Raw genomic sequence first — 24,984 nt, 5'->3', positions numbered from 1 at the left:
AAATTGGTGATTTACCTGATGAAGAATTCAAAATAACTGTTTAGAGGAAACTAAACGAGCTATAAGAAACACAGAAAGGCAATTCAATAAAATCAGGAAAACAATATGTGAACCAAATGAGAAATTTAACAGAGATAGAAATCATTACAAAGAAATAAATTCTGGAGCTGAATAAACCAATGAATAAAATGAAAAATGCAATCGAAGGCATCTATAGAAGAATTGACCAAATATAATAAATAAGGGTCTTTAGACAGAAACACACATAAAACAGGTTATTATTGATTAGTTGATGAAACGTTGTAACCAGAGGTTTGCAAGAACTTAACCTTGTAGTCCCCCTAGCAATATAATAACCCTGTAGTCCCCCTAGGAACAATGATTCAGTACTTGTTAATTCAGAGTTTGCGGTGACATTAGAGAACATAACTACCGTGGATAATGTGAATCAACTGCATTTATATGAAACTATGAATACAATGCTTCTTTGGGGGAAATACTGCAAGTAAGATTACTAAGGACAAATGTTCTTTTATTGGAGCATCCTTCATAACTTTTAGGTTGGCTTAAGTAGCTATGACTCACAAGATATCTGGACAATTTACTAAGAACTACTCACCTTCTGAATTAAATTTCTGTTATATATCTTCTTCATTGAATTTTCTTGCTTTGATTTTCTTTAACTTTTACATTTGCATTTATCTATGCATTTGCTGTATTTTTCAATAGCTATATAAAATCATTTGTGAAAAAAATACATGAACTAAATAAGTCAGTGATACCCTCAGGTGGCTAGCTGCCCAAGCTGATACTTATCCCATGCATAGAATGCCTTTCAGAAAACCAAATTTATATTTCTGAAACTTGTCGAAATGTTAAAGGACACAGAGCATGGCCATCTGCATAGTACATGTGCCTTGAAAACTTAATAATAACACATCATAATAAACTACCTAACTGTCATTTGAAGATTTTCAACTCTCACATAATATTCAAGAATTCACAAAACAACAGTGTGCCATGTCTCCTGTAATAAAAATAAGTAATAGTGATATGTGTATATTATATTTATGTAATATGTGTATGTACATAGATATGTCCATATTTCTGTTGGAGATACACATATATAAAGAAAATAAATGAAATAGGATTCTGAAATCTGCTGTTTAAAAAAATATTTCATATATTGTAACTCCTTATTGCTTGTATGCATCTAGGATGGGCTATCTCACTGGAGCCCTTTTAGTCTTGACAGACATTCTAAATTAGCACTAAATGCCTTATTTTCTTTTTTTCTTAGTTATTTCTATTAGTTTCAAATATTCTAGCCCATTAGTTATTTCTATTAGTTTCAAATATTCTAGCCCATTCTAAACAGGTCCACTATCTGAGGAGTAGATCATAGAAATAGATATAATGTATGCAGCCTAACTACTGATCCACATTAGCATTGCATTTTATATGTGTATGCCTGTATGTGTATGTTTGTTCATTCTATTTATGGAATGAGTAGGAACAATGTGCTAGGAATGTGCTAGGTTGTTTGGCCTAAATGTACAACCATGGAAGAGGAGAAATTCTTTAGTCTATACAAACGCTGAACTGATAACTTGATGTACTACCCTAGTCTTTTGTTGTCAGCAACAAAATCCCAAATTTTCAAAGTTGGGTGAAAAATATTTAATCTAATTTTTATCGAAATTGTGAACAGTGACAACACCGTGAATGAAGTAGGATGCTGAAATCTACTGTTACACTAATGCTTTCCATTCAATTCTCAAGGACCTAAATTCTTCTTTAAAAAATACTTTAAAATACTACCGAGAGATAATTTTTAACCTTTACATGATACCATTATAGGAATGAAAAGCTTTATTTTCTATTTCCAAAGCTTGGCAATTGTTTCTCTTCTATTTTACATTCAAAGATATGAACTAATAGGATTTATTGTAGAATCATATTATTACTAGTAATTTCAAGAAGTAAATATATAGGCACATAAATTTGATTGGGGACAATTATGTATGGCACCGTAAATAAGCTCAAATCCTAAAATGAGAGTGATTGAAATGGAATTATTTTTTTTTTCATTTATATTAACCGATGGATCCTTAAATTGTAACCATAAGCAAATGCATGTTTTTGGGTTTTTTTAAATGTAGTCTAATGACACTCTTTGTTGGACTTTATCACCAAATGTATTCTTAAAAGCAATCAAAGAAATATAATGTAGGGTTTATTGGCAGTCTCCAACCTTTTTGGCACCGGAAGCCATTGCTCCTAGGAGAATCTAATGCCTGATGATCTGAGGTAGAGCTGAGGTGGTGATGCTAGCACTGAGGAGTGGTTGCAAATACAGATGAAGCTTTACTTGCTGACCTGCTGCTCACCTCGCGCTGTGCGGCCTGGTTCCTAACAAGCAACGGACTGGTACCAGGGTTTATGGACCCCTGTTTTAGATGACTAGATATTAAAAATCATAACTATAAATATGATTTTTAAATGATAAAAGAGACCTGTCATTGATGAAGAAAAAAACATTAATTGATGATAATATATGAAGGCACCATAGCACTTTTATGTTGCCCTTTATAAGTTTCAAAAACATTTGGACAGCTGGAGAAAAATACAGGTCTTTTTCATAGTTAGGGTCTTTGAATTTGCAAATATGTTTTTAGATTTGCAAATATTACATTGTTAGAAGTAAAATCCTTCAACCTATCTATTCCAATAAAATATTGTCATATTATATTTATTTCTAGATTTCTAGAAACTTGAATAGGCTGTGAAAATTTGAAAATGTGAATACTTAGAGAATATTATGCTTTATTTTCTCCTTGTCTGAAAATAGTTCTTTTCTTATAACAATTGCCATTCTATTACTTATACCAAATTGTCAGGGTGGTTTTATTCACATCTTAGATTCTTTTTCTTCTGCTTATATATAGAGAATACTTCAAACTTTACATTTAGTCCAATCGAATTGTATTATTAAACCAACTTGAAGAAAACTGTCCTCCTGCCTTTACATAATTTAAAATTTCTAAAAGAAAATAATGTTATCATATAGTAAAAATGCAGTCGAATGTAGATAAACATATTATCAGATGAGAGGGTCATGAAGATTTCATTTTGTTTTATTTACTGTCATTGTTGGGGTCAATCAGGATTTGGTGTCACCCTAACTGCAGGGGGCAGGGAGAGGGATAACATAGCACAGAAGTGTAGTTAGCATTTTCCCTCTGTTCCTCCTCAAATGAGGCAGTGGAGTCACAAGTCATTGCTATTTAATAGTTTTATTGAAAGTATATTTTAGAAAGACAGAGAATGCCCCAAGGAGGCACATGGAATAAGACAAAACATGCCCCAAGGAGGCACATGGTCCCAACACTATGACCAAAAAAAGGCCACAAAAAAAGAGATACCAGAAGGGCAAAAATGGCCCAGAAGCGGGAATGTCTGCCTTATATTTGGGCCATGACTGGTGGTTCCAAAGCCTTCATAGGTGATTGGCAGCTGAGGTCATTTTGATTGACACCTGGTTGCTATATAACTCTTTGCCTAGTGAGCATGTGCTTACCTAGAATACAGTCTGTTATAATTAGATACATGAACTTTCAGGCATAAACGAAGTATTATAATGAAGTTTAAATTGTAGGCAAATTAGGCTCTGTAGCCAGACTAGGCCAGATAAGACTATGACCCTCCTGTCTTTTGTCTCTAGGGATGCAAGAGAAATTCTCTAATTACCAATAGGGACTGGACACTATTCCTTTGTTCCCCTTGTCACTCATGTTTGACTAGCTACCTAACAATACTGCTTATTCTGTTGAAACCTTTTCTTCAATTAAAAAAAATAAAAGTTGTTAAAGAATAAATGGTTTTAGCAATAGTGAGTGGGTATAAATAAATCGATGTTATAGCAAATTGTCTTTTTGGGGACATATTAAATGAGCTGGCAGAACTGATTAAGACATGAAAGTTTTTGTTGTTTTTATACTCTTTTCACTTACCTTCCATTATAAAGTTTTTGTTTCCTTGGCTTCCAGCCCACTCACTGATATCAGGAATTTCAACACTCTGGTATATGATCTGAGCCCTCCCTGGATTTCCTGTTTCTTCCTCACAATACTCATTTTATTGCCCTTGGCTATAGTACATCAAGATCTTGTTATATAATAAATCTAGTCCAGGAGCTGCCTCAGTGAGTAGATTGAAAGATATGGACACACTGTTTTCAAAATTTTCAGACACCTACTGTTCAAGTTTTTTTGTTTTGTTTTGTCCTTTGTGTTTTGATTTTTTTCATTCAACCCCATGGCACAGTCATTTTCTTGGCAACAAATATTTTGATGAAATACTTTAAGTTTGTTTTATTAAATACCTGGAAAAAATTATTGTTATTCAATTTTAAAATTTCATAATTTAAAAATCAAATTATAGCTACATTAGAATGGTGAAATTTTTATAAGAGAGATCGATGTCTTTTGGAACACAGATTACATTAAAAATGTATAAATTTTGGTTTGGAAGCCTTTTACTTAACTAACATTTTTAATAAACCCATCCTCCACTGGTCTTTCAATGCTATATGTGCTATTTAAGCCATTTCTTCTCACTTAGTTCTCATTTCTTTGACCTGCAGAAAGTCGAAATTTGTCTTGTAAAGCTGCTTGAAACAAGGGCTGACCTTATAAATACCCATGGAATGAAATAGAATACTAAAATCTATTACTGTTAAACTTTGTACTTTTGGTATATTTCTTTTATTTTTTTAATTTTTTAAAAATTTTACTTTAATAGTTTCGAGTATAGAGTACATTGGTTAGACATTTATATAGATTATAAACGATCCCCCTAATTGCTCTTTCTCTCCTCTGGCTTTCCACCTAGTCATTACATTAATGCTAACTGCATTCCCTTTGCCATTCTCCCCATCCTTGTGACTATCTATCAACTATTAATTTGTACTTCTTTAACCCTTCATCCCTTTCTTCCAGCCCCCAACCCCCTCCCTTCTGCCTGTCACCAGATTGCCCTCTGTATTTGTGGTCTGTTTTTAATCAGTTTGTTCTTCTAGTTCCTTAGATTCCACATGTAAGTGAAACTATTTGGTATTTATTTCTCTGTCTGACTTATTTCAGTCAGCGTAATAACTTTTAGGTTCATCCATGTCATTAAAAATGGTAGGATTTCATTTTTTTAAATGGCTTAGTAATATTCCATTATATATATGAACCATAATTTTTTATCCAGTCATCTGTTGATTGGCATTTAGGTTGCTACCATATCATGGCTAATGTAAATTGTGCTGCTATGAGCTTAGGGGTGCATAAATCTTTATGAATTATTGTTTTGGTTTTCTTTGGATAAATACACAGAAGTGCAATTGCTGGGTCAAAAGATATATCCATTTTTAATTTTTTGAGAAACCTACAGTCTGTTTACCGTAGAGGCTATACCAATTTTCAATCCCACCAACAGTGTATGAGAGTTCTGTTTTTTCCATATCCTCACCAACACTTGTTGTTCTTTGATTTACTGATGATAGCCATTCTGACAGGTGTGAGATGATATCTCATCGTAGTTTTAATTTGCATTTCTCTGATGATTAGTGACTTTGAGCATCTTTTCATATGTCTATTGGCCATCTGTCCTCTTTGGAGAAATATCTGTTCGGATCTTCTGTTCATTTTTTAATTGGATTGTTTGTTATTTTGTTGCTGAATTATATGAGTTCTTTTTATATTTTAGATATTAACTTCTTATCAGATGTATCATAAGTGAATATCTTCTCCCAATCAGCCGATTGTCTTTTTGTTTCATTGATGGTTTCCTTTGCAGTACAAAAACTTTTTAGTTTGATGTAGTCCCATTTGTTTATTTTTTCTTTTGTTTCTCTTGCCCGAGGAGATATATCTGAAAATAAATTAATGTTAGCAGTATCAGAGAGTTTACTGCCTATGTTTTCTTCTAGAAATTTTATGGTTTGGGGTCTGACATTTAAGTCTTTAATCCATTTTGAGTCTATTCTTGTATATGGTGTAGGAAGGTGGTCCAGTTTCTTTTCTTTTTTTTTTTTTTCTTTCAGGTTTCTGTCCAATTTTCCCAACACCATTTATTGAAGATAATGTCTTTATTCCATTGTATATTCTTGCCTCCTTTGTCATATAAGTGAGCACATAGGCATGTACTTATTTCTGGGCTCCCTATACTGTTCCATTGATCAATGTATCTGTTCTTATGCCAGTACCTTCTTGTTTTTATTACTGTACTTGTAGTATAGTTTTTATTACTGTACTTGTAGAATAGTTTGATATTAGGTAATATAAAACATCCAACTTTGTTCTTCTTTCTCAAGATTGTCATGGCTATCTGAGATCTTTTATGGTTCTACATAAATTTTAGGATTATTTAGTTAGCTCTCTGAAAAATGCCATTGGTATTTTGACAGAGATTGCATTGCATCTATAGATTTGGGTAGTATGGCCATTTTAATTATGTTGATTTTTCCTACCCATGAGCATGATATATGCTTCTTTTTACTTGTATCTTCAATTTCTTCTTTCAATGACTTATAATTTTCTGAGAACAAGTCTTTTACCTCCTTGGTTAATTCGATCTTCAGATATTTTATTGTTTTTGTTGCAATCATAAATGGGATTGTTTTCTTAACTTCTCTTTCCAAAAGTTCATCATTGATGTATAAAAATGCCACTGAATATTAATTTTGTATCCTGCTACTTTATTGAATTCATTGATCAGTTCTAACAGTTTTTTGGTGGAATCTTTAGTGTTCTCTATGTGTAATATCATGTCATTGGCAAATAATGAGAACTTTCTCTATTCTTGAATTGTTTGGTATAGTTTGAGAAAAATAGGTATTAATTCTTCTCTGAATAATGGTAAAACTTGCCTGCGAAGCCATCTGGTCCAGAACTTTTATTTTTTCAGAAGTTTTTGATTACTGATTCAATTTCATTGGTGGTAATTAGTTGGTTGAGATTTTCTGTTTCTTCTTCACTCAATCGTGGGAGGTTGTATGTTTCTAGGAATGTACCCATTCCTTCCAGATTGTCCAATTTGTTAGCATATAATTACTCGTAGTATTTTCTTATGATTCTTTGTATTTCTGTGGAGTTCGTATTTATTTCTCCTCTTTCATTTCTGAATATATTTATTTGAGTCCTCTCTCCTCTTTCCCTGATGAGTCTGGCTAAGAGTCTGTCAAAGAACTAGCTCTTGGTTTCATTAATCTTTTGTATTATTTTTCTAGACTCTATTTTGTTTATTTCCACTCTGATCTTTATTATTTCCTTCTTTCTATTCACTCTGGGCTTTGTTTGCTGTTCTTTTTCTAGTTCTTTTAAGTGGACAGTTAGATTGTTTATTTGAGCTTTTTCTCGTTTCTTAAGGTAAGCCTGTATTGCTATGAATTTCCCTCTTAAGACTGCTTTCACCGAGTCTCATAGATTTTGAGTCATTGTGTTTTCATTTTCAGTTGTCTCTAGGTGTTTTTTGATATCTTCCTTGATATCATTGATAACTCATTCATTGTTTAATAGCATGTTACTTAGCCTCTATGTGTTTGTGTATTTTCCAGTTTTTTCCTTGTAGTTGATTTCTAGTTACATACCATTGTGATCATAAAAGATGGTTGATATAATTCCAATCTTCTTAAATTTATTGAGACTTGAATTGTGTCCTAACATGTGGTCTATCTTGGAAAATGTTCCATGTGCACTTGAGAAGAATGTATATTTTGCTGCTTTAAGGTAAAATGCTCTGAAAACATCTATTAAATCCATCTGTTCTAGTATGTCTTTTAGGCCCATTTTTTCCTTGTTGATTCTTGGCCTGGAAGATCTGACCATTGGTGTCAATGGGGTGTTAAAGTCTCCTATTATGAGTGTATTACTGTTGATCTCTCCTTTTATGTCAGTCAATAATTGTTTTATGTATGTGGGTGCTCCTACATTGGGTTCGTATATGTTTACTAGGTTTATGTCCTCTTGATTTATCGATCCCTTTAATATTATGTAATGACCTTCTTTGTATCTTATTATAGCCTTTATTTTAGAGTCTATTTTATCTGATATAAGTATCACTATCCCGGGTTTTTTTGTTGTTGTTATTGTTTTTTTATTTCCATTTGCGTGAAATATGTTTTCCTATCCAAGAGACTCACTTCAGATCAAATTGCATTCACTTTTAGTCTGTGAATGCAATTTGATCTGAAGTGGGTCTCTTGTAGACAGCATATGCATGGGTCTTGTTTTCTTATCCATTCGGCTACCTTATGTCTTTTGATTGGAGCATTTAATACATTTACATTTACAGTGATTACTGATAGGTACATAATTACTGGCATTTTATTATTCATATTCATTGTTTCTTTTTTATTTTTTTTACTCCTTCTCTTTTTACAGAAGTCCCTTTAACATTTCTTGTAATATTGGCTTGTTGGTGATGAATTCCTTAAGTTTTTCCCTGTCTGGGAATCTCTTTATCTCACCTTCTGTTTTAGTCAAAAGTCTTGCCAGGTAGAGTTTTCGTGGTTGTAGATCTTGTTTTTCATAACTTTGAGTATTTCTTGCCAGTCCTTTCTGACCTGCAAAGTTTCCATTGAAAAGTCAGCAGACATTCTTCTGGGAGTACCCTTGTAAGTAACTAGCCGACTTTCTTTTATTGCTTTTAAGACTCTCTCTTTATCTTTGACCCTTGGCATTTTAATTATGTGTCTTGGTCTAGGTCTGTTTGAATCCCTTTTATTTGAAAGTCTTTGTGCCTCTGAACTTGTATGTCTAATTCCTTTACCATGTTAGAGAAGTTTTCTGTCATTATTTCTTCAAATAGAGTCTCAATCCCTTGCTCTCTCTCTTCTCCTTCAGATACTCCTATGACCCGGATATTATTATGTTTCATGTTGTCACAAGAGGTCTCTTAAAGTATCCTCATTTTTTAAAATTCTTTTTTTTCATTTTGTTGTTTTGATTGGGTGTGTTCTGCTACCTTCTCTTCCAGTTCATTGATTCAATATTCCGCTTCGTCCAATCTACTGTTGAATCCTTCTAGTGTATTCTTCACTTCAGTTATTGTATTCTTCATTTCTGTCTGGTCCTTATTTTATGGTTTCTATGCCCTTTTTTATGCTTACTATCTCTCTGTTGAGGTTTTAATTTTGCTCATCCATTCTTCCCCTATGTTTGTTATGCATCCTTATCACCATTATTTTGAACTATTTCTCTGGTAGGTTGCTCGCCACCATTTCATTTAGCTTATTTTCTGGAGTTTTCACCTGTTGTTTCATTTGTGGCATGTTTATTTATTTTCTCATTTTATTAGTCTCTCTGTGTTCGTTTCTATGTGTCAGGAATATTTGTTTCATCTCTCACCTTTAGCCAAATGGCCTACTGTGGAAGGTGTCCTTTGTGGCCTAGTGGCTCACTTTCCCTGATACCCTGTGCTGGGGGCTCTGGACGTGATCTCTGCATGGGTTGTGTGTGGTCTTCTGTTGTCACCAAGACTTTATTGTTGTTAGTAGATCAGTGGATGAGATTAATGTTCAGGCTGACTAATTGTGAGAATTGGCTACACACACAGGTTAAGAGTTACTGTGAGGGAGCTGACCCCACCAAGTGGGATTTGCCCTAGAGGCTTGTGTACTTGTTGCAACCACCCTTTGTGTGTTCCACTTATGGGACTAGTCAGGAGTTGCTCTGTTATGGTCTGGTGCCAGCCTCTGGATGTGTTGGTTTTGTGGCCCCTTGGGAGGGGCTCCCCAGTAGGCCAACATCAGCTGCTGCCTTCAATTGCTCAGGGCTACCTGGTGAGAACTATAATGTGATCCACAGATGGTTGTTGCCTATGCTGGATCTATAGGTAAGTGGTAGAGGCAACACTGTAGGCAGCGGTCCAGTTATCCCTTGTCACCAACCTAGGGCAGTTTAACAGAGGGACCAGTGCTCCTCAAGGCCTGACACTGCCTGTCAGCTGCCCATAAGTTTCTGAAACTGGAAGAGCCTCTGGGTGATACATGTGTTGGGTTGCACAGGGACCCCGGGAGTCTCCTGGGTCTATTGAGTAAATTTCCCCCTGCCACTGCAGTGTCATTTTACATGCCAGCACTGTTTCTGTGACTCCCTGTACAAAAAATTTTCCTTGAAACAAGTTTGCAATAATAGCAAGGTCACCTGCTGCACTCCTCAGGCCTGTAAACATGCAAGCTCTGTTTAAGAATTATTGAAGCTTGTGGCTGTGAGCCTGCCATTGAATGTTTCTCCCAGATGAACGGGCTTTGCGTGGGCTGCATGAACTGAGTGCTGTTGTTTGTTTTTGAATTCATAACCCAGGAAAGCACAGGATGGGACTGAGTTGCCTGGGAGCAGGCTTGCCACAGGTAATTTGTGGGTTTGGTGGGGCATCATCTTAGTGACATACGGGGCCATCAGGCCTACACAGCATCAAATTTCCTTATAGCTCTGGGACTGATGCCTCCTTCCAAAGTCAGATGTCAGTGTGTGAACTACTGTCATCTGTGATAGGCCCACAAAATTCTCTGAGATTTGCCCAAGTGATACTGTATCTTGTGCTGGCAGCAGTGATCTTCCTGTCACTGTATTCCCTGATCTTTTCTCACTTTGCTGGTTGATATCTGTTGATTGTGCAGAATGTGCCACCCCAGGGCAGGAGCGGCTGCCTATCAACGTACAGCGAGCACTTTGTGTATTGGATGGGGCAGGAGTTCAGATAGTCAAGAGCTGTCAGGCCAATAGCCTCAGTTTTCTGTAATTTGCGTCTGCACGTTCCCACAGTAGTCACAGATCACAGGGAGACAAGCTGCTCTCTGGGGCGGTTCCACAGACCCCCACAGTCCTCTCAACAGATATTGCAGCTTGTATAGGCAGCAGTGGTCTGTCCACAACTGTCTTCCCCAAAATGCACTCACTGTGCTAGGCAAGGTCTGTTGCCCGGGCAGAGTACACAACCCCAGAGCCAAGCAGCGCTGAGAAGGCTGCCTGTCAATGGGCTGCAGGCACTTTGTAGCTTGGGTAAAGTGGGATCTCAGGAAGACAGGGACCATCAGGCCAATACAGCCTCAGTTTTGCTGCAACTTCTGTGTCCAGGCGTTCCACTGTATTCACAGATCACAGTGAGACCAGCTACCATCTGGGGTGGTCCCACAGACCCCTAGTGAACCCCTGATGTGATATTGCAGCTCTTGCAGGCAGCAGAGGTCTGCCTGCAACTGATTCCCTTGCAGTGCCTGCCCTGTGCTAGCCAAAGTTAGTTGCCTGTGTGGATTGGGAGTCGGGTGGGGTAAAGAAGGGGTACCTTGGCTGTTCACTGTCAATGGGCCACCTGGGGCAATTTGTGGGTAGGGTGGGGTCTCAGGGAGACAATGGCAGTCAGATCAATAAAACCTCAGTCTTGCTGTGACTTAGGTAACCATTAGTGCGTTCCCTCAAAAATCCCCAATCTCAGCAAGACCAGCTGCTGTCTGGGACTGGCCCACAGACCCCCGAGATCTGCCCAAGTTTGTGTTCGCAGTAGTGATCTGCCTGCAGCTCTCTGGGAAATTGGAGCTCAAAGTGCTGGCTGCCAGCTGTGGATGTTTTTTTTTTTCTTTTTTTACATTTTTAAAAATTTATTATTATTTATACCTACAGCACCTGGTCTTCCTAGGTGGTCTCCCATCCAATACTAACCAGGCCTGACCCTGTTTAGCTTCTGAGATCAGACATTGGGTTCATTCAGGGTGGCATGGCCATAGACCATAGACTCTGACTCCACTGGGGCATGAACCCAGGACCTTCTGCCTGTAAAGTAGATCTTTTGCATGTAAAATGGTGCTAACTGCTACACTATGGAACCACATCCAGCTGTGAATGTTTGACCCTGAATCAGTACAGGCTTGGCAGCCATCCAGCAACAAAAGCCCGAGGCAATCTGCAGGTTGGGTGGAGTGTGCTAATCCCCTCTGGCCAGCATTTCCTATTGGTCCAGTGGGAAGGGCCTGCACAGTTGAGCTGGTGGGGTCTGTAGATTGCCCCATAGGGTGCCTAAAGTACAATGGTGGCTGCAGGTATTAGGTAATGTAGACTTTCCCAGAATTAATCTTGCACAAGCCTCTGACCCACCACTGGTGTCCCAGGTGAGTGTTCACAGATTAGAAAGTTTGTGCCTGGGCCCTTCAAAGGGGCGTCTAGGGTTTCAGTCTCCTTCTATCTCACCCAGAAGTCTGGAATCCCCTCTGGTTTTTAGTCAGAATTATTGGAAACTCCTCTTCCCTGGGCTGGGGAGCCTCTGAATGCAGCCAAGACCCCCCTCTCTTTCAGGGGTGCCCCTTCAGCCTCGCTCTCTCTGCTGGTGTCCTCCACCACCTGCAGGTACGGGTCCAGCTGGATTTGCGATTTTGCCACTCCTACTGGCTTTGATGTGGCTCCTTTATATTATCAGATGTAGGTGTTATGACCAACTGGACTTCAGGTGATTCTCCATATTGACTATTTTATAATTTGGTTGTAATTTCATTATGGACCTTGGAGGAGGTGAACCCTGCTTTTACCTAGTCTGCTATCTTCCCAGCTCTCTTCTTTTATTATTTTTTTTTAATTTTACTAGATTTATTAGGTTGACAGTGGTTAATAAGATTATATAGATTTCAAGTGCATAATTCTATAATACATCATCTGTATATTGCATTGTGTATTCACCACCCAAAGTCAAATATCCTTTTGTCGTCACATATTTGACCACTTTTACCCTTTTCTGCCCTCCACCCACTTTCCTTCTGGTAACCGCTAAACTGTTGTTTGTCTATTTTTTGTTTTTCTTGTTTGTTTGTTGCTTTTAGTTTTGTATCCTTCGTGTGAGTGAAATCATATGGTCTTTGACTTTTTCCATGTACTTAAAAAAGTTGGTGTGTTTCTTTAATCATTATTGTATTTTTTTCTAAATCTGAGTTTGCAAACTACTGCAGTTGCTGGCCCAATGGATGTATTTTGTTTGGCCCATTAAATTCATAGTTCAATTCTGTAAAAATCTGTTGCCTACCTTAGAACCAAGAGATTTCTTGTAAAATTAGAATTTTAATGACCAGTAACATTGCCTCCATATTCCATTATGGCAAGCATTTGCTGGGGCTGAGTAGCAGCTAACACTTTAGAGAGGGTGCGTGCTCCCCAGTTGCTACCATTGCCATCAGGCTTGTTTCACTTATTTACATCATTTGATGGATCCCTGGAGACATTAGGGTTTTAGCTGCTGAAAATAGAAGTAATTGAGACAATTCTTCTTTATCTTTTTGAAACTATTTCTCCATGAAGGGATCTCATTTAAAAACTAATAAAATATATTTCAGAATGAAATTTAAAAGTCTCTGCACTAAGGAGACAGAGCTTAAGTTTATTGACAAAAAAAAATATATATTATTTATTTTAATAATGCAATTAAGGATGTAAAATGTAAGCACAACTAAAATAGCACCATATTCTGATGTTGGGGAGGAAAATGCTGTTTCATGAATGGTTTAGGATAAGATGATACCTAATTAAATTGAGATATAAGTAATGAGTAGGATTTTAGCTAAAGGATGAGGATGAGGGACTCTGGATGTAGGAATACAAATAGTTTCAAAGATCTACAAGTAAGAAAATATTGAAGTGATTTTCTGGTGGAGATCAATAATAAATAAAGCTAAACACCAGATCAGGTCTTATATGCCACATTAAGTTTTGTTGTCTTTATTTTAATCCAAATGAAAATATATGACTCCCCCCACACCGCATCACATGATGTCTTTCTACTCAACTGATAGTATAGACACTGAAGAAATTCCCAGCTTTCTCTCTCCTCTGACAGACAGGTCATCCATTTTCTTCAACTCTTCCTCAAACTTGCCACATATAATTACTAACCTGAATTTCACTGATATCTCTGAAATGTTTTTTTGATTTTAAAATAAAAGAGCTCACTTCCTCATTCAATTTAAATTCCAGCTTGTAGCTAACTTAATGCATCAAAGTTTTTTTAAGGAAGAACAACAGATGCATTTTCTCCATAGGGGCTGTGATGCTAATGGTCATAAATTGATCCAAATGTGCTTCATTCTGAATTAGGGCCTCCTATTTATTTAACCCAAAACAAGGACCATGATGTTGGAAATTTCAGATTTTATAGAACTGTGTAAGGTTGACAATTTTTTTTTTTTTAAAATCACTTCTGGTCTGTGGTTCTCGGCAGCTGCCTATTCTCTTCCTTTGTGTAATAAAGAGCCATTTTTTGTGCTGCAACAATTCTGGTATGCCACTGATGAAATGAGAAATGACAGTTTTTCTTTTATTTTCCTTTCAGCTCACTCCAGTTGGCACCACAATATTTACAGGATTTTCAGGAGACAATGGAGCTACAGACATAGATGATGGCCCAAATGGACAGATAGAATATGTTATTCAATATAATCCAGATGATCCGGTATGTAAATACCTACTTACAATATGACTTCGCTATGAGGAATATAATTAATATTTACTTCAGCTGATATTTATTGTATTATTCTATTACTTAGCTCCTGGAACCACATTAGTAATTATAGTATAATTGAAAATTATCTCAAAATTGCACTTTAAAAAATATTCATGCTGTACTTTAAAAAAAAATTAATTAAGTTTATTGAGGTAACATTGGTTAATACAATTATATAATTTTCAGGTGTACATTATCATTCGACATCTCTATTGTGTGTTTACCACCCAAAGTCCAGTTTGTGTGCTATACTTTTAAAAGCTAATTTTGGATGGGATTTGTAGGTAAATTTTTAAAATGTATTTTAGGTATAAAATGTCATTTTTACTAAATTTCTCTTATGTTTGTGGACTTGTAAGCATTCTAAGTAAATCCTTGCACATGATATAACCAATATAACCATATGCTTTATGGAACTTGCAAATTAATACCAGCACTGCCACTTCTTCACCAGTAGAAGCTAAGGTAGAGAAGAGGACAAAATCTCTAGCTTTAGGTTTTTTAAGACTGTTAAATTATCTCTTCTGATGATACAGTATATTTAATACAGATAAAATCAGAATTGTTTTCTTGAAGCTAGAGCTGGAATTCCTGCCAGCTGTCTTTCCTTTCTCTTTTTCCCAAGAGCTTCTCAGAACGTCATGGGCACCCCAAAGCATAGTTTTAAAATCACTTCTTAAATGAGTTTTCTAAATTAATGCTTCTCTTTATAATTAATGTTAAGAATATAAAAGTAGTGAAGATGACATTATGTCTTCATTTTAAAATTATATATTTCTTATATAAGCTTTAAACAAACAAAAACTATTATACCTGCAGAGACTAACAACCCACAATAAGATCTACCTCACAAGTTTATTGTGAGAATTGAGTGAATTGTGACTGCATTTTCTCATTTTATTCTCACAAATCAGTTAGTAGTAGTATTTCTACTGCATAAGAGAGAAAACAAGCTGATAGGTAAAGTGATTTGCCTGGTGTTACAAAGCCACTTCTAAGCTGTAGAGTCAGGACTCATTTCAGAGTAACATAGGCTCTACTCTTCCTCTATTATCGTCTCATAAAATAGTCATGGCACTTGTGTTAAAATTTTCAAAAAATTTGGAGAAGGAAAATGAGAAAAAAGCCTCAAGGCATAGCAGGTTCAAGGGAAGATTAGTGTTGGGGGCATTGTTTTTGTTTTTGTTTTTTTTTTTTCCCCTAAAAAGTATGGCAAAAGCAGTGAACAAAGAGATGGGGAAATAATAAGAATGTGTCAGAGAAGGATAATAAGTATAAAGGATTACACAGGAAATGGAGCAGAAAAGATCAAAGAAGCAACAGAAGAGAAAAGGGCAAGAAAAACTTTTTTTCCTTAAAAGTAGAAACAGGCAACTGACTGCACATTCTATTTCTAAATTGTTTATTTTCTTTACTATTTAGATTTTTAGAAGAATTAATTGTACGTTGTGCCATGTTCCTAGCTTAAATTTTATGAAGGTCATTTCCTACCCTTTACTTCTCAAGCTGTAAAAATGAAACTTTCCAGCAAGTATAGAACGTCCAGGTGATATATTTAGGGAAATATTTATTACGTTGCATTAAAACAAAAACAAAAATCAAAAACAAAGCATAACTATTTAATGTTTAGATATAATGTGAGACAAAATGTATTAATTGGAAGGTATCTTTTTGAAGTTTTGGGAGACTGAAGTTCCTTGTTAGCGGTTAGTAATTCCTTCTGAATGCTTTCTCCTGTCAGAGACTTCTGGGCTTGCATTAAATACAGTATATACATTATACTACCTACAGATTTGATAAGCCAATCAGCTACATGCAGTTTCCAATGATTAAAAACAAAACAAAACAAAACAAAAAACAAAAACAAAAAAAACTCTACGTACTTTAGCAAGCTAGCACTATTTGAAATAAAGACATTTTCTGGGCATGATTCTAATTCAATGAGGCAAAATGATAAGACATCTAGACAGCACTTAAGTATATTAGAGGAGAAAGCATTAACCAAGCCACATCCTTACAGAGAGAATCCATCTTTAGCCATCATAGAAACTTAGTGTAAACCTCAATACTAGTTTTTTTCTCTTATATGACCAATGAGAGAGAAATACCTGATGGTTTTTATATTCTGCTACTGTTCAAGCTTTACTGATCCTGCTTATATTCATAGAAACATAAGATTCTCCTATTAATTTCTTAATTTAAAAAAAATTATATGTACTACAAAGATATTTAACTTGAAAAGGTGGCCGTGTGATTTTTGCAACCACAATTATAATTTCTTTCAAATTAACCTCATACTGTATGGTAAATGGTCAAAAGAGATTAGTCTGTTCTACTTAAAAATCTGTTTGTTTTTTGCATTTTATGCTACATTGTTCATTAACAGAAATCACAAATTAGTGACCTGGATTTCATTCAACTCACAGATATTTTGTTTGGCCACAAATTATTTTAACTATTTTTTTAGCCAATATCTAAAAATTATGAAATTTCACATTCAAATCTTGGTTTCTCTTTTCTCTTAAAGGAATAGTTTAAGAGAAAATTGGTACTGATTTCCAATAAGACAACAATTAGCTGGAGATGAAATGCAGCTTTCCCGTGAAGAATGAATTACTACTACTCAGACAATATATGTATATCTACTTATACTCCCAGTTGCTTTATTCATTTACAGAATCTGCTTTATTTTTGTAGAAATTTGCAAAAGTCACCTCTGTCTTACAGTAATACAAAGTACTTTCAATTAATTCTTCATATCACTTTAAACATTGGCCTCCAGTGTTTCTGATAAGAGAAGTCAATGGAAATTTGAATCATGTTTTCCAGTATGTAATGTGTCATTTTTCTCTGGCTGTTTTCAAGATTTTCTTTTAATCTTGAGTGTTTGACAACTTAACTATGGCATTTCAAGGTGTAGTTTTCTTTGTAATTATCTTTTTTGGTGAATTTCTTTAGTCTGAATTTGCCTTTCATCAGTTAAAGACTCTTCATTCTCTGAGTCTCCAATTATAGATATGTTAAGCATTTAAATATTGTTCTACAAGTACAGGCTCTGTTCAGATATTTTCAATATATTTCAATCACTTGTCTGCAACTGTATATTTTCTATTGATCTGTATTCAAGGTTACCCTGTCTTATGTCATCTCTGGTCTGTTGTTAAATCTATCCGATGGTCTCTTTTTTTTTTTCCTTTTTAATTTCAGATCTAATTTTTCCACATTTTTATAGTTTGTATTTTTTTTTGCCGAGATTTCCCATCTTTTCACTTATAGTGGGAATATTATTTTTACATCTCTTAGTGTTACCGATGGGGCCAATTTGAACTCCAGTGTCACCCCAATGGCATGGGGGGCGGAGATATCAGTACAGAAGTGTAGTTAGCATTTTTCCTGTGTTCTTCTTCATTGACACTGAAGAATCACAGGTCAGTGAGATTTAGAAAATATTTATTAAAGTATATTTTCAAAAGACAAAGCACTCCTCAAAAGGACATGTGGTTTTAGCGAAGAGCTGTAACAATAATCAACAACAAAGAAGAACACAAAGCCCCCAGAAGTGGGAATGTCTGCATTATATTTGGGTCATGATGTGTGGTTCCAAAGACGTTCCTAGGTATTTGGCAAGTGAGGTCGTTTTGATTGATGCTTGGCTGCTATATAACTCTTTACCCAGTATACATGTGCTTATCCCAAATTCTACTACCATTAGAGTGTTCTTTGGATGATCTCTAGGCTGGGCCCCTATTCCTTTGTTCCCCTTGTCATTAATGTCTGACTAGCTACTTAACATTAATACAGGCCTATTTATGAATAGCTGCTTTAAAATATTTTCTCGTTTTTTCTAACATTGGTCTTCCTTGGTTTTCTCTCCTCTTCAAAGGGATCACATTTCCTGGTATATAATATATCAAATTGTTTTGGAATCTATCTTTTTCATCAGCTTCTGTTGTCCCAAAATTTATTCCCTGATACTTCAGGCCAAAAAAACTTTATAGGCTTTCTATCAGAGTTTAACTGCCCTCTTCAAGTGCTAAATTGAGCCTTCCCTCTGGCTAACTACCGAAAAACAAGAAACTCACCCACATTGTCTCTTTCAAGTATCTATCAGAATATACCTGCTTTGGTTATCTCACCGGGGATGTCAAGTGTTTTTTGTTTGTTTGTTTTTTATATTTTGTCTGGAGTTTATAGGTGTTATTAATGAAAAGACTGAGTTCAAATTGAAGTTCATCAGCCATATAGAAGCAAAACAATTAATTTCCAATATGTTCCTTTCATTGATATATTTTTAAAAAACTCTTACTCATTTTTCTTCTCAGCCATCCTGGCTTTCCAAAATATTAGGCAATAGTAACAATGATAGAAACATTTCAAAGTTTTAACACCAAAAAATATATATACATTCATTCCATTAATGACTATGGATCTGCAGTGATAAGCTGTCGGCTAGTTTGTCACCAGCACTACTTTGTAACTGGGAGCACAGACATTTCAAATCTGCTTCAGGCTGTTTTCTATAAGAAAGGGAAAATTAGAAAACGTATTGAAAAAGGAGAGGAACCAGTGTTGTATATTCACCTCACTATGTTAATAGAAGAAGATAATTTTTTCCAATACAAGAACATAAGTGATGGTAGCCTCAAAACTGTCCCGAAATAGCAGAGAAGTAAAAAATATAATATCACTTAAAATTATTAATTTGAAAACTCAGAAAATATAGGAGTTATTAATTAATTACCATTATTACACCACCAGTCCTTTAGTTAAATCTTAGAGAATAGTATTTTAGTTCTCTATTGCTATATAACAAACTATCACAAACTTTGCAGCTTAAAACAACACACATCGTTTTCATAGTTTTTGTGCCTTAAGAGTCTGGAACAGCTTAGCTCTGCTTAGTTAGGCTCTCACTAGGTTCCAATGTAGGTGTTGACCAGATTAGTTCTCATATGGAGATTTGACTAAAGAAGAATTCCCTTGATGGTAACTCAGATTGTTGTTAGAATCATTTCTTTATAGTTGTAGGGCAGAGGGCCTTGACTTCTTGCTATCTGTTGGTTGGAGATTCTTCTCAACTCTTACAGATCACCCTTAGTTCCTTGGCTGCTTACTTCATCAGACTTGCAAGGAGAGGATTCAGAGCTAGTCTGTTTGCAAGAAAGATTCTTTTTCTATTTTCTTTTATTATTATTATTATTATTTATTAGTATTCATGCCTACAGCACCTGGTCTTCCTAGATGGTCTCCCATCCAAGTACTAACCAAGCCTGACACTGCTTAGCTTCTGAGATCAGATATTGGGCTTATTCAGAGTGGCATGGCCGTAGACCATGGACTGTGGCTCCACTGGGGAGCAAACCCAGGACCTTCTGCATGTAAAACAGATGTGCTAACTGCTACACTACAGAACCATGTCCACAAGAGGGATTCTTATGTAACATGATACAATTGTCATAAGATTGACAATATGCTATATTCTATTGGTTAGAAGAAAATCTGAGGTCCTGCCCACAGTCAAGGGAAGGGATTACAAAAAGGTAAAATTGCTTATCAGGAAATGGGGCTAGAGAGGTTTCCTGTAAGAATCTATCTGACATAGCTACTATAAAGTTCAGCATGATTATCATTTTCGAATGTCATATAAACAGGTCTACTTTGAAAAAGTGTTTTTGTGTCATGAACATTCTATTCAGGTCTTAAAAGAAGATAGACAGTCATTTATATTCAGATCCTTTTTTACCCTACTTATATTTTCTTTATGATGTGGATGGACAATTATACTAGATGTGGAATGAGGAAAAGTCATCATTTTTACTATCCTAAGTCATAAATTTTCAATTATAGCCAAATGTTGCATACTTTTTACCAAAACAAAGCACTTTTATCTAGGAACAAAATCAAAATAGTTAAAATTGAACATTTCCTTTCTTTGATTTTCTTTTTATTGCATTTTATCTAAAATAAAGAATGAACGAGTTTGAGAATAAAGAACTACTGAATCAATTGACCAAATTTAAGGCCAAAGCACTTGTGCTATTTCCAAACAATTCTGATTCTTCCTGTCTTTAGAGACATGCTAGGAGAGTTTTATTTATTTGTTTGTTTGGGTTTTTTTTTGTTTTATTTTGTTTTGTTGCCTAGAAAAAATTACATTCTCTGGCTAATGAAATGAGCTCAAAGAACGAAATACAACTCACTCTTTCCTCTCCCAATGCTGCAGTGATTGGACAAAAACATGTTGAGGTGAAACATCCATTAGCCTGAGTTTCTGAGTGAGACATCAACAGAGCCTACTTGCCAAGATGTTAGTGTAGGTATGTAGAATGAGTAAGAAATAAAAATTTCTTACGCTAAGCCATTAATTTGGGAGTTTTGTTCCTGTATTATAACCTATTCTTTCTTGACTGATATAGTCAGACAAAAATAATTCAGGAAATACCTTACTGTTAATATCTTCTAGACAGTGAACTAGAGATTTTTATACTATGCTTATCACATTTATTGTGAAATACTATTTTGGGGGGCCTTCCTGGTAATATAAAGTTCATAATACAATGAACTAATTAGATTGTTTAAAAATAAAAGAGAAGAAAAACTCTTTAAAATGGATCAGAATTTGTCATCACATGCTCTGCAGCAATTTTCATTTTGGGGAGTTTATCTTATATGGAAAAATGCAATTATAATAGATATCATTCTGATGTTTTAAATCTCATTGTTAAGTCAGACTGATAAACTATTCAAATAACAGATTATCATATCACTTTTCTTATCTAACATTTTTAATGCTAGACTGAAGTGATGTTTATTAGCATTTTAAGTGTTTTGACCTAGAGTGGACATAGCAGTCTCCTGTGGGCTAAGTCAGCAGCACGGCATTTCTATTAACTACCATTGCCACTCAGAAAAGACTGAGGACATTTAAGCAGTATGTATGGGCAGGTTCTTTCTTGGAGGTATTAGAATGGTGTTTCAATGTGTGGTGACATCTTTTAAAATCCCCTCCAAATTAGATTGTTCTTTTATAATAAGTTTGACTCCTTATAGCTTTGAGACAATTGAGAAAAAAAGAGCCATAATTTCTTTAGTAATATGTAAGCATGTAACACATTTGAATTTCCCGAGTGAGGAAGTTAAAACCACAATTTAAATACAAAGATTTTTTTAAAAACAAATCATTACCGTGAAGTAATTTTACATACAAGTCAAAGTCCAAATTTCAGATCTTATTAAAATATTTTGGGCTAAGTCATTGTCTAAAGTCCTTCTTTGTGTAAAACTTTGAACCCAGGTCTTTTCACCACAAGTCTCTGATATTTTAACTTTACAGCATACATGTCTCTGAAGCCAACCAGAAATTTCTAAATACAATTTCCTAGGAAATTGGTTAAAACAAGGTGAAATGAACTGCACTCCCATCTTTAATGTATCCATAGATATGCATTTATATGTTTGTGTCTATGTATGTAGCGGGGAGGGTACATCTGTTTGAAACAGAGAAACAATGACCAGAATGTTGGTATTCTACTAAGAGCAAATTAATGTTGCTGCCCAAATTCCAGTCATTTTTGAGTGGACAAGAGCTGCATAATTTACTTAATCCACCACTTTTCATTTCAAGTAATTAGGTTAGGGAAGTCACGCAACTAATAGCAACCAACCTATAGATGGATCAGAAGCTAATGGCACAGTGGCCAGATTTAATCAGCAACAAGCTTAGGACTGAATATAGACTGATTAGGACACAGAGTTGGTGCTGTTTCTTGGAACTAAGAAATAAAGTCACAGTAACATTGAAGGTGAACAAATGGGGAAAGCCTGAAGGGGTTGAGAGAGAGAGAGAGAGAGGCAGAGACAGAGAGGGATTTCAAAACAATGTATAAAAATAATAAGAAAAATTACAGCCTCTGAGAGACACAGAGAGAGGTCTTTGTTACCTAAATTCCCACCATTTCCCACCAAAACATTTACAGACTCAGTGAGTTATATTTATACCTTGACTTTGTACTTAGAGCATCAGCACCTGACATCAAGTCAATTGGTTAACCTAACATATCTAGCATCTAAATTAAAATAATAATAATAATCATCCATCTTACAAATATATTTTAGCAGCTTATTGTTGAGTTGAGTTTATAAGCAAATGCCAAAATTCTTAATATGCTTAACTTAGTCCTCTTCATTTCATAATCAAATGTTTCTCAAAGTAAAACCTGAGCTATCTGCATCAGAACCATCTGAGAGATTTCTTAGGAATGTTGGCTTCTGAGAAGTTCTTGAATTTGGGGAAAGATGCTGGGAATTTGCAATCTAAATGAGACATTTCTGTGATCCTCGTATACTTTAAACTTTGAGAATCCTTGTCACATTCTTTTTGGCCTTATCATATAGTATTAAAAATATATTATTTTTTTGCTAAATTTTGCTCTTTTTTTCTCCTTAGATAAAACTGAAGAAATATTAGAGCAGGACATTTACTTCAAGTTGATCGAATCCAATATTCTTTTTCCTAGAAGAAAAATAAAAAGTACCCTAGAGATATATCCACATGTGCTTCTAAATCTTATGATTATTATTTTTTAGTTTTTGACATAGAATAAACACTTGACACTTAATTAAAAAATTAGTTATTTTAATACAAGGCATTCTAATCTAATACAAAAGCAACATCGATTATAAAGATATTATGCATTGCAATGTTTCTTGCAATGCAAGCATTTTATGAAACATCTAGCAAAATGAAAATCTCAGATATCTAGAAAAGATAGACTTAGCTAATAAAAATTAAATTCAGTTAAAAAGGACTCTTAAAAATGATAAAATCTAATTACTAACTATACCATTTATAATAATTCTGTGTATATCTATTGAAAATTATCAACTAAAACAAGATCATAAATATCTATTAAGTTACTTTGTTAGAGACATAAAGATAATTATCTCTATATCATAAATGGAGATTACTGAGAAATTTGTGAGAGAAAACAGAAAATACATAAATACCAGATGTTTAGAAAAAATAACATAATACCAGATCAAAAACTTAATCCTAAATTGGATGACAGTGAAGGTTTCACTGAATAAGATTTGTAAGATTTGCTACTCAGAGATATGAGGAATAAGACATTTAGATAGGAGGTAACAAGAGCAAATGTCAGGTGTGAACAGTTATGGCCTATGCGGATAGACAGTAGACTACAAGATGAAGACACATAGACAAGAAATAATCATGTATCAAAGTGCTTTTAGCCACACACACACACAAAAAAAACATACAAAAACTAAAAGTGGCTCAGCCAACAGAGTCATTTATTATCTCATAATAGATTGATCAGAGATAGGGTGGTATCAGGATTTGTTCAGTAACTTAGAAAGAAGATCCAGGCTCTTTGAATTTTTCGATCCGCCATCCTCAGCATATTATTTACTTCTAGATTAACTCTAGCAATAATCCCAAAATGACTGCCAAAGATTTGGGTTTTATATTAATACAGCAACATCAATATATAGAAAAGGGAATATTTTTCTTCTTTTCTCTTTATCTTTACTATTAAGAAAAATTCTTCATGTTACCAGAAATTAGGTTTCATATACATCCCCCAAACAATCACTGCTAAAAGAGTGGAATTACCATGGTTGGTGATAGAACAAATGATGAAAAGATAACACAGTAACAGGGAGATCTTCAGATACCTGAACTTTTATTTAGCAGTATCCCATGGCTGTTGATGTATAACCTAATAATATACAAAAAACTATCACAAGAAAAAAGTTTTCTACTTATCATTATCAAAGGTCTCCGGTGAAATCCATTAATCAAAAGGAAAAGTTTTAACAAGTAAATATAGTCAGTAGTATTGTAATGGCTATGGGTAGAGCTACATGGGTGCTAGAGTAATTAGGGGGAGGGTCACTTCATACCATATAAATGTCCAACCAATCAATGTACTGTATGCCTGAAACTAACACACAATTAAAAAAAAAAAAGAATATTAAATTTGAAGTATATACTCACATTCTATTTTCAGATAAGTATGCTATCTGTTATTTTCAAGAGGACTAAACTACAATACCAGACTCTCTAATTCATCTTATATTCAAATGATCTCAAATCTGTATCTTTACTATTGGCAGACATCCAACAACACCTTTGAAATTCCCCTCATGTTGACTGGAAACGTAGTGTTAAGGAAAAGGCTCAACTATGAAGACAAGACTCGCTACTTTGTCATTATCCAAGCTAATGTGAGTATTCAGTCTCTCTTACTTTTGTCCCATGAATTTATGAAGAGCTTGTTCACAATATGTAAGTACTCTTAGAGAGCTCTGTGTAATTTGCAGCCTCAAAAGGGTAGCCCTGCCTTCAGTATAGTTTGTATATTTTCTTCTTCTGCATGGGGAATGGGATGGAATAATTTGAGAAGATTGTTTTCACTCATTGTAAACTTCACTCTC

General features: G+C 34.9%; 1 protein-coding gene across 2 annotated transcripts in view; it reads left to right on the top strand.

Annotated features, from left to right (window-relative positions):
* PCDH15 (protocadherin related 15) overlaps positions 1-24,984 on the top strand; it is a 730,119-nt gene that overhangs the window by 338,396 nt on the left and 366,739 nt on the right. For both annotated transcript variants that reach the window (XM_039871826.1, XM_039871827.1), the window contains exons 6-7: positions 14,356-14,475; positions 24,664-24,774. In XM_039871826.1, coding sequence (XP_039727760.1) covers positions 14,356-14,475; positions 24,664-24,774 — 231 coding nt within the window. The remainder of the gene's footprint in view (positions 1-14,355; positions 14,476-24,663; positions 24,775-24,984) is intronic.

The sequence above is a fragment of the Pteropus medius genome, unplaced genomic scaffold (assembly GCF_902729225.1).
Source record: "Pteropus medius unplaced genomic scaffold, Ma_sr-lr_union100, whole genome shotgun sequence".
Taxonomy (NCBI): Eukaryota; Metazoa; Chordata; class Mammalia; order Chiroptera; family Pteropodidae; genus Pteropus; species Pteropus medius.
Note: the sequence above shows the minus strand (reverse complement) of the source record. Positions and strands in the feature narration are given on the sequence as shown.